This window comes from Hippocampus comes, unplaced genomic scaffold (genome assembly GCF_001891065.2).
Source record: "Hippocampus comes isolate QL1 unplaced genomic scaffold, H_comes_QL1_v1.1 scaffold90, whole genome shotgun sequence".
NCBI lineage: Eukaryota > Metazoa > Chordata > Actinopteri > Syngnathiformes > Syngnathidae > Hippocampus > Hippocampus comes.
The window spans coordinates 223,044-246,553 of record NW_017804912.1 but is presented as its reverse complement, the minus strand read 5'-3'; the positions used below and the strand labels follow the sequence as shown (position 1 = coordinate 246,553).

At 45.1% G+C, this 23,510-nt stretch overlaps 3 protein-coding genes across 3 annotated transcripts in view; 1 reads left to right on the top strand and 2 right to left on the bottom strand.

The window, feature by feature from the left end:
• Positions 1 to 77: 77 nt before the first annotated feature.
• On the bottom strand, positions 78 to 6,107 carry rad54l (RAD54 like). The gene is made up of 17 exons (XM_019884909.1): positions 5,862 to 6,107; positions 5,688 to 5,768; positions 5,078 to 5,194; positions 4,900 to 4,988; positions 4,497 to 4,601; positions 4,338 to 4,407; positions 3,939 to 4,227; positions 3,672 to 3,796; positions 3,453 to 3,603; positions 2,595 to 2,721; positions 2,448 to 2,522; positions 2,186 to 2,316; positions 1,317 to 1,427; positions 1,053 to 1,255; positions 764 to 943; positions 507 to 670; positions 78 to 366 (listed from the first exon to the last, which is right to left on the bottom strand). The coding sequence occupies exons 1-17, from the start codon at positions 5,862 to 5,864 to the stop codon at positions 162 to 164; spliced, it is 2,226 nt and encodes a 741-aa protein (XP_019740468.1). The 5' UTR covers positions 5,865 to 6,107; the 3' UTR covers positions 78 to 161.
• A 5,735-nt stretch (positions 6,108 to 11,842) lies between these two features.
• LOC109524795 (neurturin) lies at positions 11,843 to 16,849 on the bottom strand. Its single transcript, XM_019884900.1, has 4 exons — positions 16,707 to 16,849; positions 14,804 to 14,865; positions 13,705 to 13,879; positions 11,843 to 12,469 (listed from the first exon to the last, which is right to left on the bottom strand). Exons 1-4 carry the CDS (start codon positions 16,735 to 16,737, stop codon positions 12,063 to 12,065), a joined length of 675 nt encoding a protein of 224 aa, XP_019740459.1. The 5' UTR covers positions 16,738 to 16,849; the 3' UTR covers positions 11,843 to 12,062.
• Positions 16,850 to 20,621: 3,772 nt separating this feature from the next.
• Positions 20,622 to 23,510, top strand: part of polr1b (RNA polymerase I subunit B) — an 8,212-nt gene continuing 5,323 nt past the window's right edge. Inside the window, exons 1-6 of the mRNA XM_019884853.1 lie at positions 20,622 to 20,798; positions 21,185 to 21,352; positions 21,490 to 21,636; positions 22,250 to 22,382; positions 22,729 to 22,865; positions 23,271 to 23,494. Of these exons, the coding sequence (XP_019740412.1) occupies positions 20,622 to 20,798; positions 21,185 to 21,352; positions 21,490 to 21,636; positions 22,250 to 22,382; positions 22,729 to 22,865; positions 23,271 to 23,494 (986 nt within the window). The remainder of the gene's footprint in view (positions 20,799 to 21,184; positions 21,353 to 21,489; positions 21,637 to 22,249; positions 22,383 to 22,728; positions 22,866 to 23,270; positions 23,495 to 23,510) is intronic.

Here is a 23,510-nt window from a genome sequence, read left to right as displayed (position 1 = left end):
CAGATTAAGTATTGGTATGATAGTTTCAATTGAACTGGGACAAGTTTGTATCATAGAATCACTGCCGTTTAAATGTATGTGGGAAGAAAAATGGACTTTATTTTTTGGATTAAAACAAACAAACAAACACAAAAAAACTGACAAGCAGAAATAAATATGTGTCAAACAATGCCCCTCTGGTCCTCGTGGGAACGCTGGTGGAAGACAAAGGAGACGGCAGCGGCGTCCCAGCAGGCCTTCAGCACTTGGTCCCTCAGGCCCTTCTTGTCCCAGCAGTGGTGCCATTGGGACAGGTCGCTAGTGCAGTCCGACTCGGGCGCCGGCGGCCGCGCTTGGATGCCGTTGACGCAGCGCCGGCAGCGGAACCTGCGGGGTCACTTCAAGTCACGCATGTGTAGCTGCTCTGATTGTGATGTAGGTAGCTTCGCCTCATCGTTTTGATGTCGCCAAAGCTCGAAAATACATCCTCGCACGCTTGCATAGGAAGCAGAAAAGCAATTTCTTACTTGTCGTGCGTGTCGCTGGCCGTCTCGCCGTTAAGCGCAAAGAGCTCGCGGAGCTCCCCGAGCGAGAAGTGTCGCTCCACGTCCTGCTCCTCGTCCACCACGCAGCTGCTCAGCGCCTTCTTGTGCGCCTGCCTCTGCAGGATCTTCTCCTCAATGGTGCCCGTCTGCGTGCGCACAGGAGGGATCACTCAAAAAAAAACAAAAAAAACAAAAAACAAGTGAATCTTGAGACGCCCGTCGGCGCGTCGCCAACTCACCGACAGCAGCCTGTAGATGTAGCACGTCTTCTTCTGGCCATCCCGCCACACCCGAGCCATGGCCTGCTCGTCGTTGGCCGGGTTCCAGTCGGGGTCGAACATCACCAGGCGGTTGGCGCCGATCAGGTTCAGGCCGCAGCCGCCCGCCTTGCTGCTCAGCATGAAGATGAACTCGGGGTTCTGAAGCAAAAACACGGTTGAATTGAAAATCCAACTCGTGAATACAGTTATGGAGCATCGGGTTAATGATGGTGTACATATGCTAGATGCATGCAATTTGATGACATACCTCCGGACTGTTGAATCTCTCCACAATCTTGGCCCTCTTCTTGATGGACATGGTGCCGTCCAGGCGGACGTAAGGGTACCTTCTGCAGTGGCACAGCTTCTCAAAGATATCCAACGTTTGCGTGTAGTTGGAGACCAGCACCACCTTGTCGCTGGTGCTGGACCTCGTCATGGCCAAGATCAAGTCCAGGACCAACATTTTGCCTGGTGTGAAAGGAAGCGCATCGCATTACCCGTGACGACGCTCGCTCCGGCGTCTTCTTACCTGACAGTTGCGGCTCCACATTTTTAACGGAGTAGCCATTGGGGAAAAGATCCAAAGTGCCTTGGAAACCTTCCTCGCCCTGCATGCATTTCTCATGGATGAGCGCTGGGTCTGACACGCAACGAGAGCCGACATGTTAGGGGAAAAGCCACATCTCAATGTCTCATAGCCGAGTCCTGCCTTGAAATAAGAGTTCAACTTGTTCTGAGACCACTTTGGTCATGCAAAAGACGAGGAAACAAGAAACTAGCACGCTATAAGAAATTACTGTACAAAAAAAAAAAAAAAAGCGCTTGTGATACAAAGGAAATGAAACAAAAAAAAATGAACAATGTCGGCCATGTGTTTTTGCTTCATTACAATGGGCGGCAGCACGATACAGGCGTTAGCATGTTGTACACTATACATGGAAACTGTCATAACTCCTCAGTAAGCCGCAGTAAAATTAGCCATACTTTGCAGAGGATAAAGAATATACGCCTGGGAGAATTGTGAAACATGTTACTCCAACATTTGTGTTCAAATATCCACTGCTTCGAGGCTAACAACGGTGACACGGCTGCTATTTATAAGCCTGTCGATGCCGTTTCCGATTATGTGTTAGCATTAAGCCAGCAGACAACAAGGCAAAGTTATGTCGTCGTTTTAAAGAAATCCAATTAGTTTGACACAGTCAAACTGCTGCTTGCTGTGAAAGGAGTTGAGTTCACTGCCCTCGTGCAGCGCTCCCATCTCAATTTTTGGCTCACAAAAAATTAGCCATACTTTGCAGAGGATAAAGAATATATGCCTGGGAGAATTGTGAAACATGTTAAAGCAAAAAAATAAAAATGCCGAACGACAGGAGGCGAGTGTCCCCAAAATCTCACGATTGCACAGTTTCTTGAGCGAAGTGATGGACGACAGGGAGGAGACGCTGATGTTGCCCGCCTGCAGTGCCTCCACCGGCTTGGCCTGCGTCAGGAAGCGCTTGTAGAGCGCCGTCTGCAGCGGCGTTAGCCTGTCGGGGAGAAAACACGCTCGCGCTGTTAGCGAGTTGAGCTCACGTGCAGTTAAACTGTCCTAAGTTGTAGCCAGGCAAGTCCGGCGAAAGTCGTAAAATTAGCGTCGCTTGTAGCGATTTCCACCTACTTGCAGCAGACCACCTGCTCGATCTTCACAGGCAGATACTTGGACAGGATGTCGGACGTTCGCCTGATTAAACACCTGAAGACACACAGGTGTCGTCAAGTCCACTTTCACCCCAAAGCGGAGAAGCAAAAAAAAAAAAAGAGAGACCTGTTGACGATGCCGATGAGCTCCTTGAGTTTGTCCTCTCCCGCCTGTCGTTCGTTATCGCTGGCGTCTGCGTCGCGACCCTTCAGGATGGGCAGCTCGAATCGCTTCTTGAACTCCTGAGCCGTCCCTGACATTGCGGCAACAAAAGCGCCCGAGTGAATGCGTTTTAGAAGCCGTTGGGTAACGCGAGTCAAAAAATGAACTTGCATTTCCAGGAATAATATGCCTCGGAAATTGCGCAACAAGGTGACGTCACCCAAGACCAACTCATTCAACACCAGCTTGCAAATGAGGTGCAACAAAAAAGTAAAATGCTTCAGGAAAAAAAAAAAAAAACACAAATATTTAAATTCAGACACTGAACCCATTTTGACGTAAAATTCTTGTCATGAGTGGACCCACAAAAAAGTCTCCAGAATCCATGCTCAAAAACAAACAGGAAATCGACCATTTTTGGTTTAAAAAAAAAAAAAAAAAAAAGCTATTTTCGGGTTGTCTTAAAAGACGACCTTGTCCTTGAGATTCTGCCCGATTGCTAGCAAATTGGAACCGCGTACATAAGACAGATGGACAACTTCTCATTTTGACGTAAAATTCTTGTCATGAGTGGACCCACAAAAAAAGTCTCAAGAAGTCATGCTCGAAAAGACCCAGTCTGACGTTTCGGTTTGAAGCGGCCATTTTAGGGGCCGTCAAAGACACGCTCGTCTTCGTGATTTGCTCCATTGTGGTGGTGCAACAGTGAATCGATTAGCAAATAAATCTACAACTATATTTCTACTCTTAATCGCTTCAAGACAGACTGTCAAGATCTGCACACCCCCATCACCCCCCACGGCAACGTCGCCAAGAGATTACCCAGGATGCCGGCGTTGACAAAGTGCACCAGGCTGAAGTACTCCAGCAGGTCGTTCTGGATGGGCGTGCCCGATATCAGCACCCTCCTCTGGGCGCGCATGGCATTCAGAGCCTGGTACGTCTGGTTGTCGGAGTTCTTGAGCCGATGGCCCTGCGCACGAGCGGAACGGTGCGTGTCGAGGCGGCCTCGTGAGTCACGCGGATGCGGCGTACGACTACCTCGTCGCAGATGATGAGCCCCACTTGGCCTTTGTGCAGAACCTCGGCGTGCAGTCGGAACGTCTCGTAGGAGATGATGAGGATGGGCGTCGGCGCGCGCAGCCCACGCTGGGAGATGAAGTTGACTAGGAAAGAAAACGGACGCGCGGTCGCGTCACACTCAATGTACGCGCCGTCTGAATCTTGACGACTTATCGATACAGGGTGCGGTGTTGTTCGGCGTCTCGATCCGGTCTTGCCGCGCATTCCGGTCGGCAAGCAATTTACCGAGCTGCCGGTCGATGTCACTCTTGGAGCCTCCGTCGATGGCCACGGGGGTGACTCGCGCTCCCAGCCACTTGGCCACCTCGTTGTACCAGTTGCGCACCAGACTGGAGGGCGACACCACGATGGCCTTGTCGATCTCGGGCTTAGCGTCGGCGCTCTGGCGCAGCAGCGTCCACACCAGCGCGATGCACTGGAGGGTCTTGCCCAGGCCCATCTCGTCGGCCATGATGCAGCCGAAGGAGCCCGGGATGCGTCGCCCCGTCACGCAGTCCCACAGGAACTTGACGCCCTGGAACCCCGAGGGTGACACGAGTAGGGCCCGAGTTGACATGGGCATCACGCGTGTAAATTTCCTGCCAGGTTTAAGACTGGATCAAATAATCCTGAAATGAGGTTTACCTCTCTCTGGTGAGGTCTGAGCACCTTCCCCAAGACGGGATCCACTACCACGTGGACGGGAATTTTGTCCCTGCGGAAGACAAAACGACAACATAGGGAACCGATAACAAAAGGGGGAAAAAAAACAGCCGTTCACTGTCGAAACGTCAGTGCTCCTACTTGTCCGTTTTGAGCTGCTCGTGGGCGCTCAGCGTCGCGGGCTCAAACAGAACCAGGGCGTCGGCGGCAAACGGGTCGTGAAGGGCTCGCCTGGGAATTTTGTCCCTGCGGAAGACAAAACGACAACAAAGGGAACCGATAACAAAAGGGGGGGGAAAAAAAAAACAGCCGTTCGCGTCGCCGCGATTGAATTTCAATTTGAATTTGAGGGTCGTTCCATTCTAATTTGATGAGCGTTGTGGCAATGACAACACTTAATATAAGTTTCTCCCACTGTTTAAGGGGTCAAAAGTCATGTTACAAATAAACAATTATAAATCAAGCTTTTTACTACTTGGTCGCAAAAGCTTTGATGTCACATACAGCCTCAAAGCTCTTTCGATTGGTCAGATACGTTGAGAACTGCAAAGTTGCGGCGGTCAAAACCTCACCTGTGTAATTCGGGATGGGAACTTTAAACGGCTTGGAGAGGATCCGACGAATAAATTCCTCCTGCGGGTTAGAAGATTTCCATCAGGTGACGAGACAGTTAGACTCCAAGCCTCTGCTCCAGTAAATGCCACGCCTTCACACGCGCTCACATGTTTGCTGCCGTCGGGGCACACGGGACGAGCGTTGAGCTGCGTCAGCGGCCTCCTGAATGTCGACATGGGACTCGGTCGTATCTGCGCTTCGGCCCTTTTACTTCTTTTTCTCCCCTGTGGACAGCAACATAGCACACCGGTCAATCACAACTTTCACTCGGCGCAGACACGCCTTTACCGAACATTAAAAGCAACACACATATCATGTCAGTAACAAGGCACCCTCGCAGAAAATGTGAGAAGACACCGATCACAGAAAAATGAGTTAAGTTTGCTGTATGCTTTGAATGGGGAAAAAAATGCTTGACTGCTTGGAACGAGGTTGAAGTAAATTGAGGCGCTTCATTTAGGGAAAAGCAGTGCTTTTCCGCCATCTTGTGGCAACTCTATGTAATTATAAACCTTTGAAAAGAATTGCATTTTATATTAAAATAGGTGTAATAGGACAATTTGCTTGAAATTATGTCCCGTTTTTCAATAAAGGGATATATATATTTTTTTAAAACCGTTCATTTCAACGTGATTCATCAGTTAATCACAAAAAAAAGGAACGAAAGTGTGGCAGTCTTGCAACGTTGCTGTTACTGGCGACAACAAGCTCACTGACCGCCGCACACGTCCACTCTTCGTCCTCCTCATCGTCGGCTTGCTTCCGTTTAGCGACCTGACTGGGAGCCAAACTTCTTCTCTGAGTGGCGACGAGACAAGATGCAAAACTTAACATGTCAATTTAGTGGAGACTTTAAAGGTACAATCATTCATCTGCTTTGTTACAACTTACCATGTTTGCTCTTGTTATGTCGCCGTCGCCGCTTTTCGGCTCTAAACTAGTCCGCTAGCATCCTTACCAGCGCATGGATGGGTCTCCGATGAGACTCTTTGACCCCCGCCCCCCAAACCGACGCGTGACTTGACTTTGGAAATACTGTAATTTCACACTTTACAGATATTCGCAGGTAACTCCCGAAACAAATGACAGCCCGTGAATGCGACGCTGTCTCTCAAACTGCGCGCTAAACAACTACGGCAAGTGCGAAGGCGCAAACATTCTTGCCAAATTGGTTAATTTTTTTTTAAAAAACAACACTCACTTCATTACTCAATTATTAGCGCTGTTATATTTTTAATGCAGACAACGAAGCTGTCTTAATTTAGTTTTCGCCACAAGCGAATCCTTTTAATCACTTTGTAGTTAATGGTTCATCCCGGTAACACCCCCTTACCAAAATCAAAATGGCACATCCGTCCTTGGTCTGACATAATCACTGAACGAGTAAATAGGAACAAACAATAAAATACGTGGCGTATTTCTTATCATTCTTCCACCTTCATGGTAAATTAGTGGCTATTATCAAATCAATATTTTATTTAAACTTTCATTTTCAACACAAACCTGAGCAGGCGTTTTTTTTAGTTTGTCCACTAGATGTCAGTATTGTCCATTATTTAAGTTTACACAAACTTTCAGTCATTTGATCTTTTAATAAGAAATATCCAGCGAATAATACTAAACGGAGAAAAATGTAGCGCAGGGTTCACCAACATTGAAAATGAGAATTACTGCTACTGGTGACGTTAGTGTGCCCCTGATCCAAAGTAAAACAACACAGGTAATGACATCAAAATGAAAATCAGCACCGTTTCCCATTTAACAAACATATTTCTGATAAAACGGAAATAGCAGACCTCAACAAGAAATAAAAACACCCTCTCCAGAACACTTTTAAAATACTTTACTGTGTACAAAATGTGTACAAAAGTTACAAAAATAGTGATTCCATTGCATTACAGTTTATGATAGAAAGCCTTGTCCCATCTCAAAAACAATTTCCTGTGCAATAAAATCGTTACTCGGACGAATGAATAGACAAAAACAACAATTACATCGATTTATGGGTTGCTTTTATTATTCCCTTAGTGTGTTATTGCGCTGACGTCCCACTGACAGTCAATAAACTACAACACGTCGACACACGATCGAGATTGGTGAAGGCGACTTCTTCACACTCCAACAAGCCAAGCTTAAGAGGAAAAACAAACTTTGTGACTCATTTCAGAACGACCAATGTATTTTAAAAATGTGTGTGTGCGTGTGTGTGTTGGGGGGTGCTAAATACTTTGTATACATGTCTCATAAATATCCCGTCGTCATGATGAGTGCAACTGACGAATAAATAAAATAATTTATAGAATAAATATGTTTTATGTACAGTAAAAGTCGAGGTGATGCATAGCATAGCATAGAAGAGGAGCTTTCTCGACCGTTTTCATTTTTAAGACATGATGAAAGTGTTAAGGCTAGCTCGTGTGTGTGTTGGGGGGTGCTAAATACTTTGTATACATGTCTCATAAATATCCCGTCGTCATGATGAGTGCAACTGACGAATAAATAAAATAATTTATAGAATAAATATGTTTTATGTACAGTAAAAGTCGAGGTGATGCATAGCATAGCATAGAAGAGGAGCTTTCTCGACCGTTTTCATTTTTAAGACATGATGAAAGTGTTAAGGCTAGCTTAGCATAGAGACGATTTTGTCCAATACTGTACATTTCATTTTTCTGCAGTAGTCAAACTCTACATTTGACAGACTCCTGACCAAAAACTCAATCATGGGGCCTTCAAGAATATGTTTGCTCCATTGCGAGGGATTTAAGCGACCCCAAAAAAGTGATACGTAGATCAGATGTTAAATGGGATTGCACTCGTGTTGAGTGAGAATGACTTCAAACAACGTGAAACACGATCAAACAATTTTCCTGAGGCCTTTTCTCTTAATGATACAGTACATGAAAAGTTGTAACTTGACTTGAGAAAACGAGGTACTGTCAGTGACTTTTTTTTTAATCTGCAGTTTAAAAAAAAATATTGTTTTTATTTTAGTCATGCGTGATGGCTTTGTTATGTCAACACGACTAAGGCACTTTCCTAAAAAGAAAATATTTAATCGTTTATAAAGTACATATAACTGAAGGTATTGTTGATTTTATGGCGCAGAACTGTTAAAACTGTTACTGTTGCACTTTCTTTAAAAAAAAAACAGCAAATAAATTATTCATATCTAACTTTTCAAAAAAAGAAAATTGATTCTCTTTTACATCATGTTCGAACATTGCTTTTTTTCATCACATTTTTGTGTTTCTTAAAAAGAAGTCACACCGTTGTTGTGTACTTTCACTTTTACATAAAAAAAAATATCATTTGCATACCATGAAGGCACGGATGGTTTAAGAACGTAAGCATTCAGACCATTCACACGCTTCCTGCTGCACTTTTCCGGCTCAGAAAAAGAAGGCGAACTATTGATTGTTACGTGCACGTTCCCGAAAAAGCATCCTTGAAGCTGTGATTGGCGATTAAGCGTTGCTCAAATGTTAACCTTCACACCGAGGTACGAACTGCGCTGTTATTTTGGCCTCCACCTGTTGTGGCCTATTTTCGTCCATCCGAAATCTTTTAGTGCGATTTCCGGATGTGCCATCGAGCGAACGGCGGTGGCGTGCTTTGTTATGCCAAGACGATGCTTTTGAATGGTGTCGCGTCTCAGCTCGTCTAAAATTAAACGGCGTGTTGAAAAGCCGTCACTTTAAAGAACGCTTGGCTCACGCCTATATTTGTCCGTGGCATCCCACAACACCGTGTCGTCGTGTAAACAGCGCTACAGTAGTGTTTGTGTGTGTGTGTGTGTGTGTGTGTGTGTGTGTGTGTGTGTGTGTGTGCGTGTGTGTGTGTGTGTGTGTGTGTGTGTTTGTGTGTGTGTGTGTGTGTGTGTGTGTGTGTGTGTGTGTGTGCGTGTGTGTGTGTGTGTGTGTGTGTGTGTGTGACATGTCAGTGGCATGCTATGCTTGCCTTGACCTTGGTGGCAACATTTTACCGCCGTCGGAAAAACAAGCAGGAGACAAGTTTGCAAAGTGCTTTTGGTCCTGAACTTGCTCCAACCACCTTCAACATCGCCGTTTTGGTTTTAGGTCCTGAATACATGAAAGAAATGCAAATTGAATATAAAGCCACTCGGATTCTGAGGTAAGCAGACTTGGGGCAAGCTCTCGTGCTGCACACAACTGGAATAAATGCAAACAGGAGGAAAAACAAACTTTGTGACTCATTTCAGAACGACCAATGTATTTTAAAAATGTGTGTGTGCGTGTGTGTGTTGGGGGGTGCTAAATACTTTGTATACATGTCTCATAAATATCCCGTCGTCATGATGAGTGCAACTGACGAATAAATAAAATAATTTATAGAATAAATATGTTTTATGTACAGTAAAAGTCGAGGTGATGCATAGCATAGCATAGAAGAGGAGCTTTCTCGACCGTTTTCATTTTTAAGACATGATGAAAGTGTTAAGGCTAGCTTAGCATAGAGACGATTTTGTCCAATACTGTACATTTCATTTTTCTGCAGTAGTCAAACTCTACATTTGACAGACTCCTGACCAAAAACTCAATCATGGGGCCTTCAAGAATATGTTTGCTCCATTGCGAGGGATTTAAGCGACCCCAAAAAAGTGATACGTAGATCAGATGTTAAATGGGATTGCACTCGTGTTGAGTGAGAATGACTTCAAACAACGTGAAACACGATCAAACAATTTTCCTGAGGCCTTTTCTCTTAATGATACAGTACATGAAAAGTTGTAACTTGACTTGAGAAAACGAGGTACTGTCAGTGACTTTTTTTTTAATCTGCAGTTTAAAAAAAAATATTGTTTTTATTTTAGTCATGCGTGATGGCTTTGTTATGTCAACACGACTAAGGCACTTTCCTAAAAAGAAAATATTTAATCGTTTATAAAGTACATATAACTGAAGGTATTGTTGATTTTATGGCGCAGAACTGTTAAAACTGTTACTGTTGCACTTTCTTTAAAAAAAAAACAGCAAATAAATTATTCATATCTAACTTTTCAAAAAAAGAAAATTGATTCTCTTTTACATCATGTTCGAACATTGCTTTTTTTCATCACATTTTTGTGTTTCTTAAAAAGAAGTCACACCGTTGTTGTGTACTTTCACTTTTACATAAAAAAAAATATCATTTGCATACCATGAAGGCACGGATGGTTTAAGAACGTAAGCATTCAGACCATTCACACGCTTCCTGCTGCACTTTTCCGGCTCAGAAAAAGAAGGCGAACTATTGATTGTTACGTGCACGTTCCCGAAAAAGCATCCTTGAAGCTGTGATTGGCGATTAAGCGTTGCTCAAATGTTAACCTTCACACCGAGGTACGAACTGCGCTGTTATTTTGGCCTCCACCTGTTGTGGCCTATTTTCGTCCATCCGAAATCTTTTAGTGCGATTTCCGGATGTGCCATCGAGCGAACGGCGGTGGCGTGCTTTGTTATGCCAAGACGATGCTTTTGAATGGTGTCGCGTCTCAGCTCGTCTAAAATTAAACGGCGTGTTGAAAAGCCGTCACTTTAAAGAACGCTTGGCTCACGCCTATATTTGTCCGTGGCATCCCACAACACCGTGTCGTCGTGTAAACAGCGCTACAGTAGTGTTTGTGTGTGTGTGTGTGTGTGTGTGTGTGTGTGTGTGTGTGTGTGTGCGTGTGTGTGTGTGTGTGTGTGTGTGTGTGTGACATGTCAGTGGCATGCTATGCTTGCCTTGACCTTGGTGGCAACATTTTACCGCCGTCGGAAAAACAAGCAGGAGACAAGTTTGCAAAGTGCTTTTGGTCCTGAACTTGCTCCAACCACCTTCAACATCGCCGTTTTGGTTTTAGGTCCTGAATACATGAAAGAAATGCAAATTGAATATAAAGCCACTCGGATTCTGAGGTAAGCAGACTTGGGGCAAGCTCTCGTGCTGCACACAACTGGAATAAATGCAAACAGAACTTTTAACTCCAGGCTAAAAACTAGACTTTTTCCCCTCACCTATGATGAAGGTCTTTTAAAGGATTTCTAAAATCCATTTTTCCTCTCGCTCTGTACGTTCCTTTTCGTGATTTTAGGGGGGAAAAAAACATTTACTTTGCTTTTAAATGTCTTGTTCTGATGCTAACTTCGAAGCTACAAAACTGTCATTCAGTTTAGGTCTCGTTCATCTGGAACATCATAAAAACAAGAAGAAAAAAATACGGCGTCTTTCATACTGACGTGTCACAAAATCGTCACATCGGTGCCGTCGCATTTTTCCGTTTGTGGCTACCAGAGGCCTGTGCACGAGGATCTTGCAACAACTGGCTCTGAGCCAGACAACTGTTGTGCCGTTTCGATGCCATTCATACAGAACAAAAGCCGGCTGGGTACACGCCAGCAGTGTGAAAATCCGAAGCGGAGGTAACAGATGGAAAAGCTGCCCCGCCTGATATTTGTTACGCTGCTCAAAAAGCGTTTTCTACCATTGAGTCATTTGCTGCCATTGACGGATACGCTCCTCTACATTTTATACGAATATACGTTATATACATATGTTACATACAGTACATGACATGTCCGTTTTTCAACAGGAGCGCCTGATTCTGCTCCACTGTGAATGTCAAGCTTGGAAACAACTTTGCTGACGCACGAGCGCCAGTAGATGGCAGCGATGCCCCACTTCAGATCGAAGAGCAGCCCAGGTCGTGAGTACACTTGACGGTCTGAGGGGAAAATTGTGACGGCAAGTCAAACAAGTATGGGCATTTTACACCCCAACAAAGAATGTCGAGTATTCGCAGATTATGTGTTGTAGTCGATAGAAGTGTCTGTGATTACCAGTTGGCAATCATCTGTGGCCAGAAAGTTTTGACATGGTACGAGCTCCACTCTGCACAATTTCCAGTACTTCTTCAAAGTACGACTTTAGCGGGGTCTTCCTTTGAGCCACACCTCAATGTAGATCGTTCCAAAAAACTCCCAAGTCCCAAGTTAAGGCTCTCTTGGGGGTATCTCGGCGCCGGCGGCGCACACCCGAAGGTTCCGGCTTGGATTCCCAGGCCACCGGCGGGTCCTCACGGTGACATCGACACATCGTCGAGGCGATCGCTCAGCCCACGCAGCCGCAGTCGGCGGCCGAGAGCCACCGGATGGTCTGCCACATGGCGCGAGCGTCCATGAAGGACACGGTCTCGTAGCGGGTGGGCCTGCAGCACGGCCGGCCGCTGACCTTGCGGGCCGAGATGGCGCCCCGCGCCGCCAGGGCCCCCAGCGCCAGGTCGTAGTTCCGACGCGCGGGGCGGCACGAGCCCACGCAGTACTTGAACAGGACGATCTCGTCCGAGTCGTAGCCCAGGCCCAGCTCGCGGACGCGCGTCTGACGCTTCTCCACACGGCACGACGCGCTGCCCTTGGGCCGCTTTGGCTTCCTGCGGGATGTCGGCGCTTTGCCGTCGCGAGGGGAGCGGCGCCACCGGCTCCGAGCGGCGTCCGCGTCCTGGAGTGGCGTCCACGCTTCTAAAAAAATAACATGTGGGGAAAATTTTTTAAATTAGACATGGGAAAAAATGTAATTCATATTTTTATAAGATAATGCAAACTTTTAAGTGAAAACGTCAAATGTGGAAGATTATTAGAACATAATACAAATGTATCATACAGTAAATGTAAAAATAAACCATTTAAAACTAGCTATTGGAAAATTGGACTATTTTTTAATAATGCAAAATATTAAACAGAAAAAAGAAATAAAATATCCAAATGTTAATAAAATCATGAACCATTTTTAAAATTAACCATTCAATGAAAAATGAAATATATATATATCTATTTATACACCTTTCTATATATATATATATATATATATATATATAAATTTGCGGTTGTCTTGGCGTCACTTTCTCTAAGAACCACAAGGCATTGCTTGTCAGTTCATGCCCCCCCCCCCACCGTGTTTACGTCAGGAACACTTGTACTGTAATCAACAGCAGGCACACATTTGTCGAAATGTTCCCCAGGGGAACGAGTCGCTGGATCGCGCAACCACGTTCAGACACGCACCCAGGCACACGCGCGTAATGTCATAATTGCACAGAAATATTTTCATGTTTCCCCGTCACGCTCAGTGAGCTGCGACTGTATAACCGCCAACAAAAATCATTTGAGTGCACGCCGATCGCGTTGATTGATTTTTGTCTAATGCGGCGCTGCCTCCGTGGCCACCTGGGGGCAGTAGAACACGGACTTAGGGCTACACATCAAGGTGGTCACAGCTCCTCAGCATGCCGCAGTAATATTCGAGGGCAGAGGAATACATATTAGACGCAGATTTTCGCAGACTTGTCCACTTCGAGTAGCAGTGGGGGGGGGTCCACCATACTTGTCTTAACTAATCAGATGATGGAGTGTTTGTGTTGACGGGTTTTTTTCGAAGGATGCTGCGTGGTCGGGCAGGCTGGCTTATTTTTACACGGGCTCCGGTGACCCGAGCTCGGCCTTGAGAAGGTCCATATACTGTAACTGGACTATATTAAGATGCTCCCTAGCACCAGCGCATCGTCGTGGTTAGCTTAGCACCAGAGTTGGATAAATGGCCGAAAGAAAAAGCCAGTGGAGAGGCGCGGCCACGTCTGCTATGCTCAGTAGCGGCCCCTAAAAAGTTAGGAAACAATTCCCCAATACCGGTTTCAACCGTCGCCACCAAATTGGGTGAACACGCCTATCGCTCGCAAAGTCTCGCAAAGAAATTGTACCGAGGGCTTCCGGCCACAGCGAGGCGATGTGGTCTCGGGTCTCCGGTGCAGAAGGCCTCCAGGGGGGCCGCCCGAGGACATGCCGGTGTGGTTTCAGCTGGTTTTCTGGACCGTCCTCCTCAGACAACACGTCCTCCGCCAAGGCGAGCAACGCTGCCATCAGCCACAGCATCACCTGACGCAAACAAAATGGACGCCCGTGAAGCCGTAGCAGCGACGAAACGAGACCGTACGAGATTGTGGAGAAGCAAGCTGTTACTTGGCTGATTTATTTATTTTATTTATTGTTATAATTATTTTTTGGGGGGGGCGTGAGATACATATGAGTGCGCTCCAGAGCCCCCACCGCTAGATGGCGCCAGCAAACTCCACATGAACATTCGTTTCCTTGCAGTCAGAAGACAGCTGTGTGTTGTGTTGAGCGTGTCTTTTACGGTGACACACTAGACAGGCCGGAAAGTGCAGCCGCTCGATTGTCACCGGACACGCGGTCGCTGGTGCTGAATATTTTACGACCGCTACTGAAGCCAGCGCCCGTGCGGTCGCATCGCCACGGAAACGATGCTTCACGCTCAACCACTGCACGTGAAATAATCCACAAAACTGTTTTCAATTCATGTTGATGGCCATCATTATGCGACATCTTGTGGCATGACAACTATTCTCGTGCCATTTCAACCTTTTTCGTAAAATATTGCGATTCTTGACACTTTGCGACTTCTCGCCGTAAAATATGACGTTATTCGCATGACATGCCACCTGAGCATTTTTCTTGTCAATTGTGAGTTTATATGCCGAACATTACAACTACGTTCGTGACATTCTGATTTTTTTTCGTAAACTATCACTATTCTCAACACTGCATTTTTTTTTCAATCGTCGGATATGACTGTTCACTTAATTTTATGCTGCTTTTTTAATCATGTGGATTTATATTCACAATATTCTAACTCGTCACGTGACATTCTGACTTTATTATCGACACTTTGCTGGCTCATAAAATTCCAACTTTTTCTCTTAAAATATGACTTGATTCTGTCAATCGTACTTTGGCAAGCAAGCCTGCGCTGTGCCTGCTTCACCATCGCACATTCCTGACCTTCCAGTTCCTGGGCTGATGCCGGCTGTGTGAGGTCTTGTGTCTCCACCGACGTTTTCCATCTGAAAGACAAAAATTACGACGATCATAACGAGGGCAGCAGGAATGCCAGCAGGATTACTCGGAATTATGACACGCCACAAATGGTGAGTGTTTGCATGACGTGACCATGCTGCTTGTCTCTCCAAATAGATCTCCAAAAATATTCTTGTGATGTTACCACTATTTTTTGATAAATTGAACTTTTCTTTCATAACATGACGTAACCATTTTTTCTCTTGTAAAAAATCTGCTTTAATCTAATCACAAAATGACGATCATATCACAAAATTACAATTTCATATCTTTAGTTCACTTTGACGTGTAATGTAATGTAATGTTAATTGAATCATTATTTTTTCCCCCCTTATATTTCTTGTTGAAACTTTTTTTTTCGGTCCAGTACAATACATTTCGTGTAAAGCACATTTAATACTTTTCAAAAACGTTCCCTTTCACGCTTGTTTGTTTGCTTGTGGGTTTTGAAGTTCTGTTCAGTTGTCCAAGATCGAGGCTTGTCACATGGGTACGTTGTGACGTTGCTTCTCCACCAGAGGGCGCAAATACACGTTGGAATACGAGTTTTCTTCCTGCTTATGGTCAGGGGGGGCGGGGGGGGGTGTCCTGAGAGTAGCACATTATGGGCTAAGATGAGAGCCGATTAACCATTTTGGATAACGGAAAGTTAAAAAAAAAAGTTACTTGATGTATTTTATATATTGTATATTTTCCAGATAAAAGTTCGAGCGGTGATACGTTTGCACTTGTTTGAGGAGAGATGAAGGCATCTTGTCTTACCTCAGTCGTTGTTCTAAGTTAACTTTAAAGTGGAGATGGTATTAGGGGAGGGGGGACGTGTGTCCATCATTTTCGGCTTAGTTGTCACGCAGAATGGGCCGAGGAAAAATGGACGTTTGCCAAATCGATTGACGTACGTCACAATGGCTGTTCGGATGATGAGTCCGACTATAGGGAAGACATTGGTTGTCTTGTCAGGTTTGGTTTGAGCGTTTATAAATGCATCTGTCGGGTGTTGACACTCAATATTTGATTGCTGATAACTCGGCACCTACACAAAATATGAAAATGACACCAATGCAAAATGGATACGTGGGACTTCAGTCTTTCATCTGACACGAATCTTCTTCTTTCTTTCCCCGTTGATTCCAAGAAATAGGTAAGAGCGTAAAAAAAAAATGTGACATCAAGCGACCAGTCTCCCCTCGTTAACTTTTCAAGCACGTGACATTTTCTTTAAACATGGAATACAATTTCTATTTCGTTATTGTGTACAATACATTTTATGGTGTGATGATTTAAAATAGGTTCATTTTCCTTTTTTATTTTATTTTTGGGGAGAGAAAACTGAAATTGTCTGAATTCTAGGCTCGAGAAACATGCAGTGCAGCATGGAATGTTGTTTCTAGTCATAATATTTATCTCAAGTCGCGACATCTGACACACGTAATCCTTGAGATCATTTGAGAATCCACAAAAATAATGTCCAGTTCTCGCCAATACATTTTTGACCATTTTAGACATTCTGATTATGATGTGAACCACCGCTTCAACCACGAGAGGCCACTTTATAAGCTATACACGTGCAGAAAAAGTTTGGACGTGTTTCCTCCTCAATCAAATCGCAGCTGCCTGGCAGAAATCAGTTAAAATCGCTTCTACTTTGACACTTAAAGAATTAAAAAAAAAAAAACACGCACGGGGCATATTTAGGGTCCCAGAATGGACCCCGTCACGACAACTTTCGAATGCTTCTCGAATGTTCTCCGGCTTTACCGACGCGTGTTCGAGATTTGAGATGACGTCACTGGCGTCTTTGATCGCGTCGCAGTGATCGGCGTCTTACCTGTCCGCACCTTCGCGCTCCCGCAGATCATGGACGCAGCTCCGAATCCACGCGCCCGTGCGTGCGTGCGCGCTCCTGCGAGGCTTCGCTGCGCGCGACGTGCAGCCGCTGCGTGCGCGCACACTTCACAGTCGCGTGGCCGCGCAGAGACACTCGTGCTCGTCCTTGCGAGTCGTCGTGTGCGCGCGCGTGTGTGCGGTTGTGAAGAAAACAAACGTTTGCAGTTGGCACGCATGCGTCGTAAAGTGAATTTGGATGTATTATTTTAGCCTTGCAACGTTACCAGTTTTACATTTCAGAGGACCCCTTTTTTTTTTCTTATCACACTACTTTTTTTTTTAACTCGACTTTAGTGTCTTAACATTCCAACTATTCTGACATTAGGTGGTTTTTTGGTGACCACGTTAACAAAATGGATCTTTTTTTTTGTCAAGTCTGACATGTGTGTTGTGTACACGCATTTATCAGGCGCTTGGCATGTTCTCCATCAATATAATTGCGTGTCAGGAAAAAAAAATATCACATGCTCATCTTTTATCAAGATGGACTCCAAAGTAGTGCAGAATCTTTTCATGTCTCCTGATTGCTGCTCAGAGCCTCAAAGCCTCAAAGCTTCGGCAGCTTCCTTGTATGGGCCGAGTCAGCCGGAGCGTGACGACCGAAGGGGCACGGAAAGAATCTTTTTTCCCCCCGGCCCGGAAAAAAAAGTGCATTCGGAGGACACCTAATTAGTTGTGTAGTCCTCCAGGTCAGGCATCACCAACCACAGGGGTACTGGTCCACAGGGCATTTGGTAATGGGCGACAAAAAAATATTCACGGTAATATATTTTTTATCCTCTGCGAAGAACGACCAAACTTAGTGACATACTAAGGAGCTGAAATCAGCTGTATGTACAGTATAGGTGTATGTGTGTTTTATACTGCCCCCAGGTGTCCAAGGCGGGCACACTGGAATGAGTACTCCAGATACACAGTACTCTAGTACTACTCTGGGTACACGGTATTCGAGATACGTCGTCTATATGGAGCTTCTTCTCCAAACATGAGGGCAACGACACTCAGTAGTTGTCAGTGTGCCACCACACATGTGGAGGCCACGACCCCCAGCGGGTCGCCTCATTTTCATTCCGGCCAGCCCATCGAGGACCACCCCGGGATGGCCAATCCTACAGGTGGAACAACTAATGCACAGTCTGGAGAGGCTCCACTTTCAAGGCCGCTCAAGCAAAAAAAAAATTCATACTTGAGATGTAAGGTGGGGGGGGGATACCATTTAAAGAATTGAAACCAAATAATCGGATATTAAGAAGAACTCTAAAATACATTGGGAGCCAGTGAAGGAATGCCAGAGTAGGAGTGATGCGCTCCCTCTTACGAGTGCCAGTCAAGAGGTGAGCAGCAGCATTCAGGACCAACTGGGGCCGCTGAATGGAAGATTGGCTGACTCCAAAGTAAAGTATACCTTCAAATAAAACCGGTATCTGCCCAATATGGTATCTAGTATCGGGAGGCGGCCATCCGGTGTAACCGAGATGACCGAATGAATAAACACCCCGGTGGCGGAGGCAAGATGAAAGAAGAGCCGAGGCCAGGGAAGGGAGCTCCTTCGCTGCGGAGACCACCAAAGCTGAAGCTGAAGCCTCCTTTGTGTTTGTGCGCGCCGTCTTCACGACACCGACCGGGTCAACGGCCTTCTTTTAATAGAGGACACCTGTTCTGCCGCTTTGGACTTTTTGCGGAACTTTCTTTGTGTCTGTTGTTCTCTGTGATGCCACATTCCTGACGTGGGTCACCTGTCACTCCATCTATGGATGACTGACATTATTGGAATAACATTCAGTTGCCCAAACAAGGATTCCAATTCGCGGCGGAGAAAGCCCGTGCGCTCCACTCCAGCGTTTGATGCAATTTCTTGAAAGTAAAGTTTATTCAAAATAAAGTTAGGAAGAAATGTGGGCTCAAATGAACAGATAGTTTGGGGTTGTAGCGCCCCCTGTTGTCTTGGTAAATTCAATTAATCAAAGTGTTTTGCACCAAACTCAATATAATGCAGCAAAGCGCACAGACTACTCAGAAAAGGTTTAGGGTTAGGTTTAGGGGTTTGGGGTTAGAGTTTTACTTGACAACCCGCAGACAGCTAAACAAATTTAGAACATTTTGGTGACCTTAAAACAAAGTAATAATATTACGAGTACAAAATATTTGTGCCTTCACATAAATAAAATTGCATTTTATTCATGTTCGATTTTTCGAACGAGAAGTAAATTATGACTTTACAGCATAATATTTTGATGAAAATGTCTTGACTTGGTGAAAAAAAATTGTACAAGCACAAGAATAAAATTTTTATAGAAATTGTGATTTTGGTTTTATAAAGTGGTTTCTCATAAAAGTTACAACTACACAAAAATACAATTACTGTATTATTATTTTCTTAATGGCAAAGTGGAGAGAGATCGTGAGGCCCCAACCAGCGTGATGGCGTCACTCGGTCATCCACATCTCTGGAACGTGAGCGACGGGCACACAATGAGCAGAAGGAGTTTCCCGGGAGATGTGCGCTTCTACATACAGTATTTGAAAAAATATGACAACGGGAGAAGAACAAGAAAAAATAGAAAGAAGTTACGTTTGCGTGTTTCTGCCGCATTAATTATGATTAATCATCGTGGCTAGATCTCTGTGGAATGTTGACGAGTGGCTAACTTGAAGCAACACGCTCGCCAAAGTCGCTACGGGCGACAACGTGGAGCGCAGCAATGACGTCACTTGACGTCTTGACGCCATCGGAAAACGTTTTGGATTAGAGCTGCAAAAAAATGAATGAAGGAATCAGCAACTAATGGATGATCAAGTTAGCTACCAACTAATTTGATCATTGAATAATCGTCATTGTTTTAAAATTGCACAAATCCCCCAACTTTCAGTCTGTCTGACAGCAAGATGTTTTAAACAAGGGCAATTTTTTCATGTCACGTTTTGACTTTCAAAACAGTGTGATGTTTTCAAACAAAGGATACGGTCTGAAACGGTCATGTCATGGGGCAACAATTTTCACGAGTCCGCTTATCAGTATCTTGGTGACATATAAGGACCTTCAAAAATGACCGCAAAAGTAGAATCTGTTATTTTTTCCCGAAACTCGAAAAATGTTATTAAGTGTTTCTCTTCAGTTTTAAGTAAAACCCGGTGATGAAATGAAAGCAAAATCAAAAAAGTGTACTATTTAAAATTATAATATAAAAATAAAAATTAGTAAGTACAATGGTCTCCTTCCTTTTCATTTTGTACATTACCGCCATCTTGTGTTCAAAACATGGCGACGAATAAAGAATCACTAGCAAGTTGTCAGTGATGTCAGACTTTTATTTATCCCAAAGTTATGTCTTTTTTGCCAGGTATATGTGTTATTTACTTTATAAGGTGTATGTTACTTAGTCAAACTTGTTTGTGTGCCCACCAAAAAGCGCACGACAAACAAGGCGGGAGATCACAATGTATGTATTTGTTAACTGTAGGGTATTATTGTTATTCGGACAAAGTAGCTACTACAATGTTGGTTATTTTTTACCACACTTATTAATATGGAAAAAAAAACAATTAAAACAGAAAATGTGTGGAGCACAATTACAAAAGCGAAGGACAGTTTCGGCTTCCGTAAGCGGAAGATAAGCATGTACGGCAGTCACATTGGGACAAACGACACAGAAGTGATTTGCAACGGCACTTGAAAGTTATATTTGCCACATTACTAAGTGTCTAAACCACATTTTCTTATAATATTTAATATTTTCTTTTACTTTTTGTAGTGCAAGTAATACTGACGCAAATGTGATTTCAAAATTCGCATTTGCAGCTTTGGGCTTCCGTAATCGGCACTTCCGGGGCGAGCTCGCACGTGTGGTAAACAAGCATGGACGACTCGGATGCATGGAACGATGTGGCCGAAGGTCCGAGTTTGAAGAACCTCACGGATGGAAGCTTCGGTGTGCTCAAACAGAGCCAATGTGGCGCTGTGCAGGACTTGGTCAAAACGCACATTGACTCCTTCGACCATGCCATCGGCGATGGGCTCAGCCGCGTTGTGCAGGTCTCACACACTGAACTAACTAACTTTACTCTTCTAAACACAATATTTTTAATGAAGCCCTTATTTATACAACTTATACTTAACCCGTAAATGTATTATTAAAGTAAACTGTACAGGTCAATTTCGCAAATTAGGTTTTCATAAAACGGGCAGGGTGTGGGTGTTCGGGCTTAATTATGATTACGATTCAAACTTGCCTTGGGGTTCTCAAAAAGTCGGGTGTCAAGACTGGGTCCGTGATTCAAGGAAAGCTTTTAAGACCGTTTCAAGCCAGGATTCGAGTTTGAATGTAAATTTCCTCCACTGAACACGAATGACGTGTGCCGGCGTCAATACCGCGTGAAGCTGCGTCGTACCTAACGAAGCGACTGTGGGCGTGTCATCAGGCCATCCCGCCGCTGGAGTTCATGCTGAACGGCGAGCGCATCGGCCTGGCGTTCGTGGAGGCCGTCGTGCACCCGCCAGCCGTGTCCAAGTCCAGCGTGTGCCGAGAGATGAGGGTCTTCCCGGCAGAGTGTCGCGGCAGGCGATGCTCGTACAAGGGCAAGATAGTGGTGAGTGACGTGGGCGCCGCCGCACAGTGACATAGGCATGGAAAAAAGGCGGGCAATTTTTAAAAAATGCGAATACTGTACAAGCGGGTTAATCCTTAGTATCCTAATTTTTTACCTGCGACTTTGCATGCATCCAGGCGGACGTGAGCTGGTCGGTGGACGGCGTTCCAAAAGGGATCATCAAGCAGGTGCTCGGGCAAATTCCCATCATGGTCAAGTCCAAGCTGTGTAACCTGCACGGGATGACGCCGCAGCAGCTCGTGGAACACCACGAAGAGGCCGAGGTGGGCTTTCCAGCGCCCGTTGGGCTTTCCACTTGGGGTTTCAAACTGGGTTTATGCTTTCAAAGCAGGGTTTCACACCTTGGGTAGGGTTTCAAATTCAAGGTAATCTTACAAATAGGGATGAGGGTTTCTAATATTTGTTTGGGTTTCAAATTAAGGTACGAGGTGTCATTTAGCGTTTCAACTAAAGGCTAGAGTTTCAAAGTAGGGTTTCAAACAAGGGCTGAGGTTTTGAATTAGGGTTTCAAGTCAAGGTTAGGGTTTAAAACAATGGATAGTCGTTCAAAGTAGGGTAGGGTTAGGGTATGACTGAGAATTTCACACAAGGGTTACTTTGAAATTATGTTGAGGCTCGTTTAGTGATTCAAATATGTGTTGGGTTTCAAGTTATGGTCTGAAGCAAGGATTAGGGCTTCGAATTTAGGGTTTCAAACCAGGGTTAGGGTTTCAAATGAAGGCCTAGAGCAAAGGTTGGGGTTTCACATTTGCGGTTTTACTCAAAGGTTCACAGTTCAAGCCAATGTTAGGGTTTTGAACAAAGAGTTGTTCATATCTTGGTTGGGGTTTGAAAGTAGGGTTTTGAATAATTCCATGACGTCTGCGCGGTGTTAAGGAAATGGGCGGCTACTTCATCGTGAACGGCATCGAGAAGGTGATCCGCATGCTGATCATGCCCCGGAGGAACTACCCCATCGCCATGTCACGACCCAAGTGGAAGAGCAGAGGCCAGGGCTACACGCAGTACGGTAAACACCCTACTCTCTTCAGCCCCTTTCACACCGCCCGTCAAAGTCACCTTCATTCAATCACCGGCATTTGGTGTGATGTGTGACATTATCTGAACACTTTATCTGCACTGTGTAGTGCAGTGAAACCTGCGTCCAGGTTTTTTTTTTTTTTTACCCTTTCACACTGTCCTGTCTTGATTAAGGCTCTGATTGTACCTTTTGCTGGATGGACTGTCCCCGACTCTGCATCAGTACCATTGGCACAAAGAGCATTGCAGAGACAAGGCCATTTTTGTTGGCAGCGTTAAAATGGGGCTTTTGTTGGTGGGTTGTCCCTGCATGTTTTCACGCTGTCTCCTGGCAGGTTTGTCCATGCGCTGCATAAAGGGGGAGCACACGGCGGTCAACATGAACCTTCACTACCTGGACAACGGAACCGTCATGCTCAACTTCATATACCAAAAGGAACTTTACTTTCTGCCGCTCGGCTTCGCACTGAAGGTACGCGACCCCCAAAAAAAGTTTCGACACGCTTCGTCTCCGGAGCAGGGGTTGAGTTTCAGATGGAGGTTTTAAGATAGGAATTTTCAGTTCGGGTTTTAGAGTTTAAAGCCAGTGATGTGGTTATGCTTGATTAACAAAGTAGAGCTTCAAGATTTTTTTTTGCATTTCAAAGTAGGGTTTCTAACAATGTTAAGGTTTCAAAGTAGGGTTTCGAGTCGATATTTGTGTTTCAAACGATTAGGCTTTCATCAAGTAGGAGAGTTTCACATTTGCGTCTAAAGCTCAGGTTAGGGTTTATCATGACAATTTTTAAATCCGGATTGGGGCGTCTGCATGCGTGAAGGCTTCACATTCAGGTTTCCAGGCCGTTGTAATTTCTTGCCGCCAACGTCTCCGTTGCAGGCTCTGGTGGACCTGAGCGATGCGGAGATTTTCTCGGAGCTGATCAAAGGTGCGGAGGAGAACTCGCTGTACCGCAGCTGCGCCTGCGAAATGCTGCGCTTGGTGTCGGAGCAGGGCTGCACGTCGCGCTCCAAAGTCCTGGACTACCTGGGACGGCGCTTCCGCGTCAAACTCAACCTGCCCGAGTGGTACAGCGAACAGCAGTGCGCCGACTTCCTGCTGGAGTACGCCCCTGACGAG

What these genes read in the sequence shown, in the direction of transcription:
- rad54l (XM_019884909.1), bottom strand. An exon ending in TGACATCGACCGGCAGCTCG is followed by an intron (nt 3,797 to 3,938) that starts GTAAATTGCTTG and finishes TTTCTTTCCTAG; the next exon opens with TCAACTTCATCTCCCAGCGT. An exon ending in CTCATCGGCATCGTCAACAG is followed by an intron (nt 2,523 to 2,594) that starts GTCTCTCTTTTT and finishes GTGTGTCTTCAG; the next exon opens with GTGTTTAATCAGGCGAACGT.
- LOC109524795 (XM_019884900.1), bottom strand. Translation starts at nt 16,737, where the DNA reads ATGATCTGCGGGAGCGCGAAGGTGCGGACAG. An exon ending in GAGCGCGAAGGTGCGGACAG is followed by an intron (nt 14,866 to 16,706) that starts GTAAGACGCCGA and finishes TTTGTCTTTCAG; the next exon opens with ATGGAAAACGTCGGTGGAGA. An exon ending in GCTGTGGCCGGAAGCCCTCG is followed by an intron (nt 12,470 to 13,704) that starts GTACAATTTCTT and finishes TTATTTTTTTAG; the next exon opens with AAGCGTGGACGCCACTCCAG.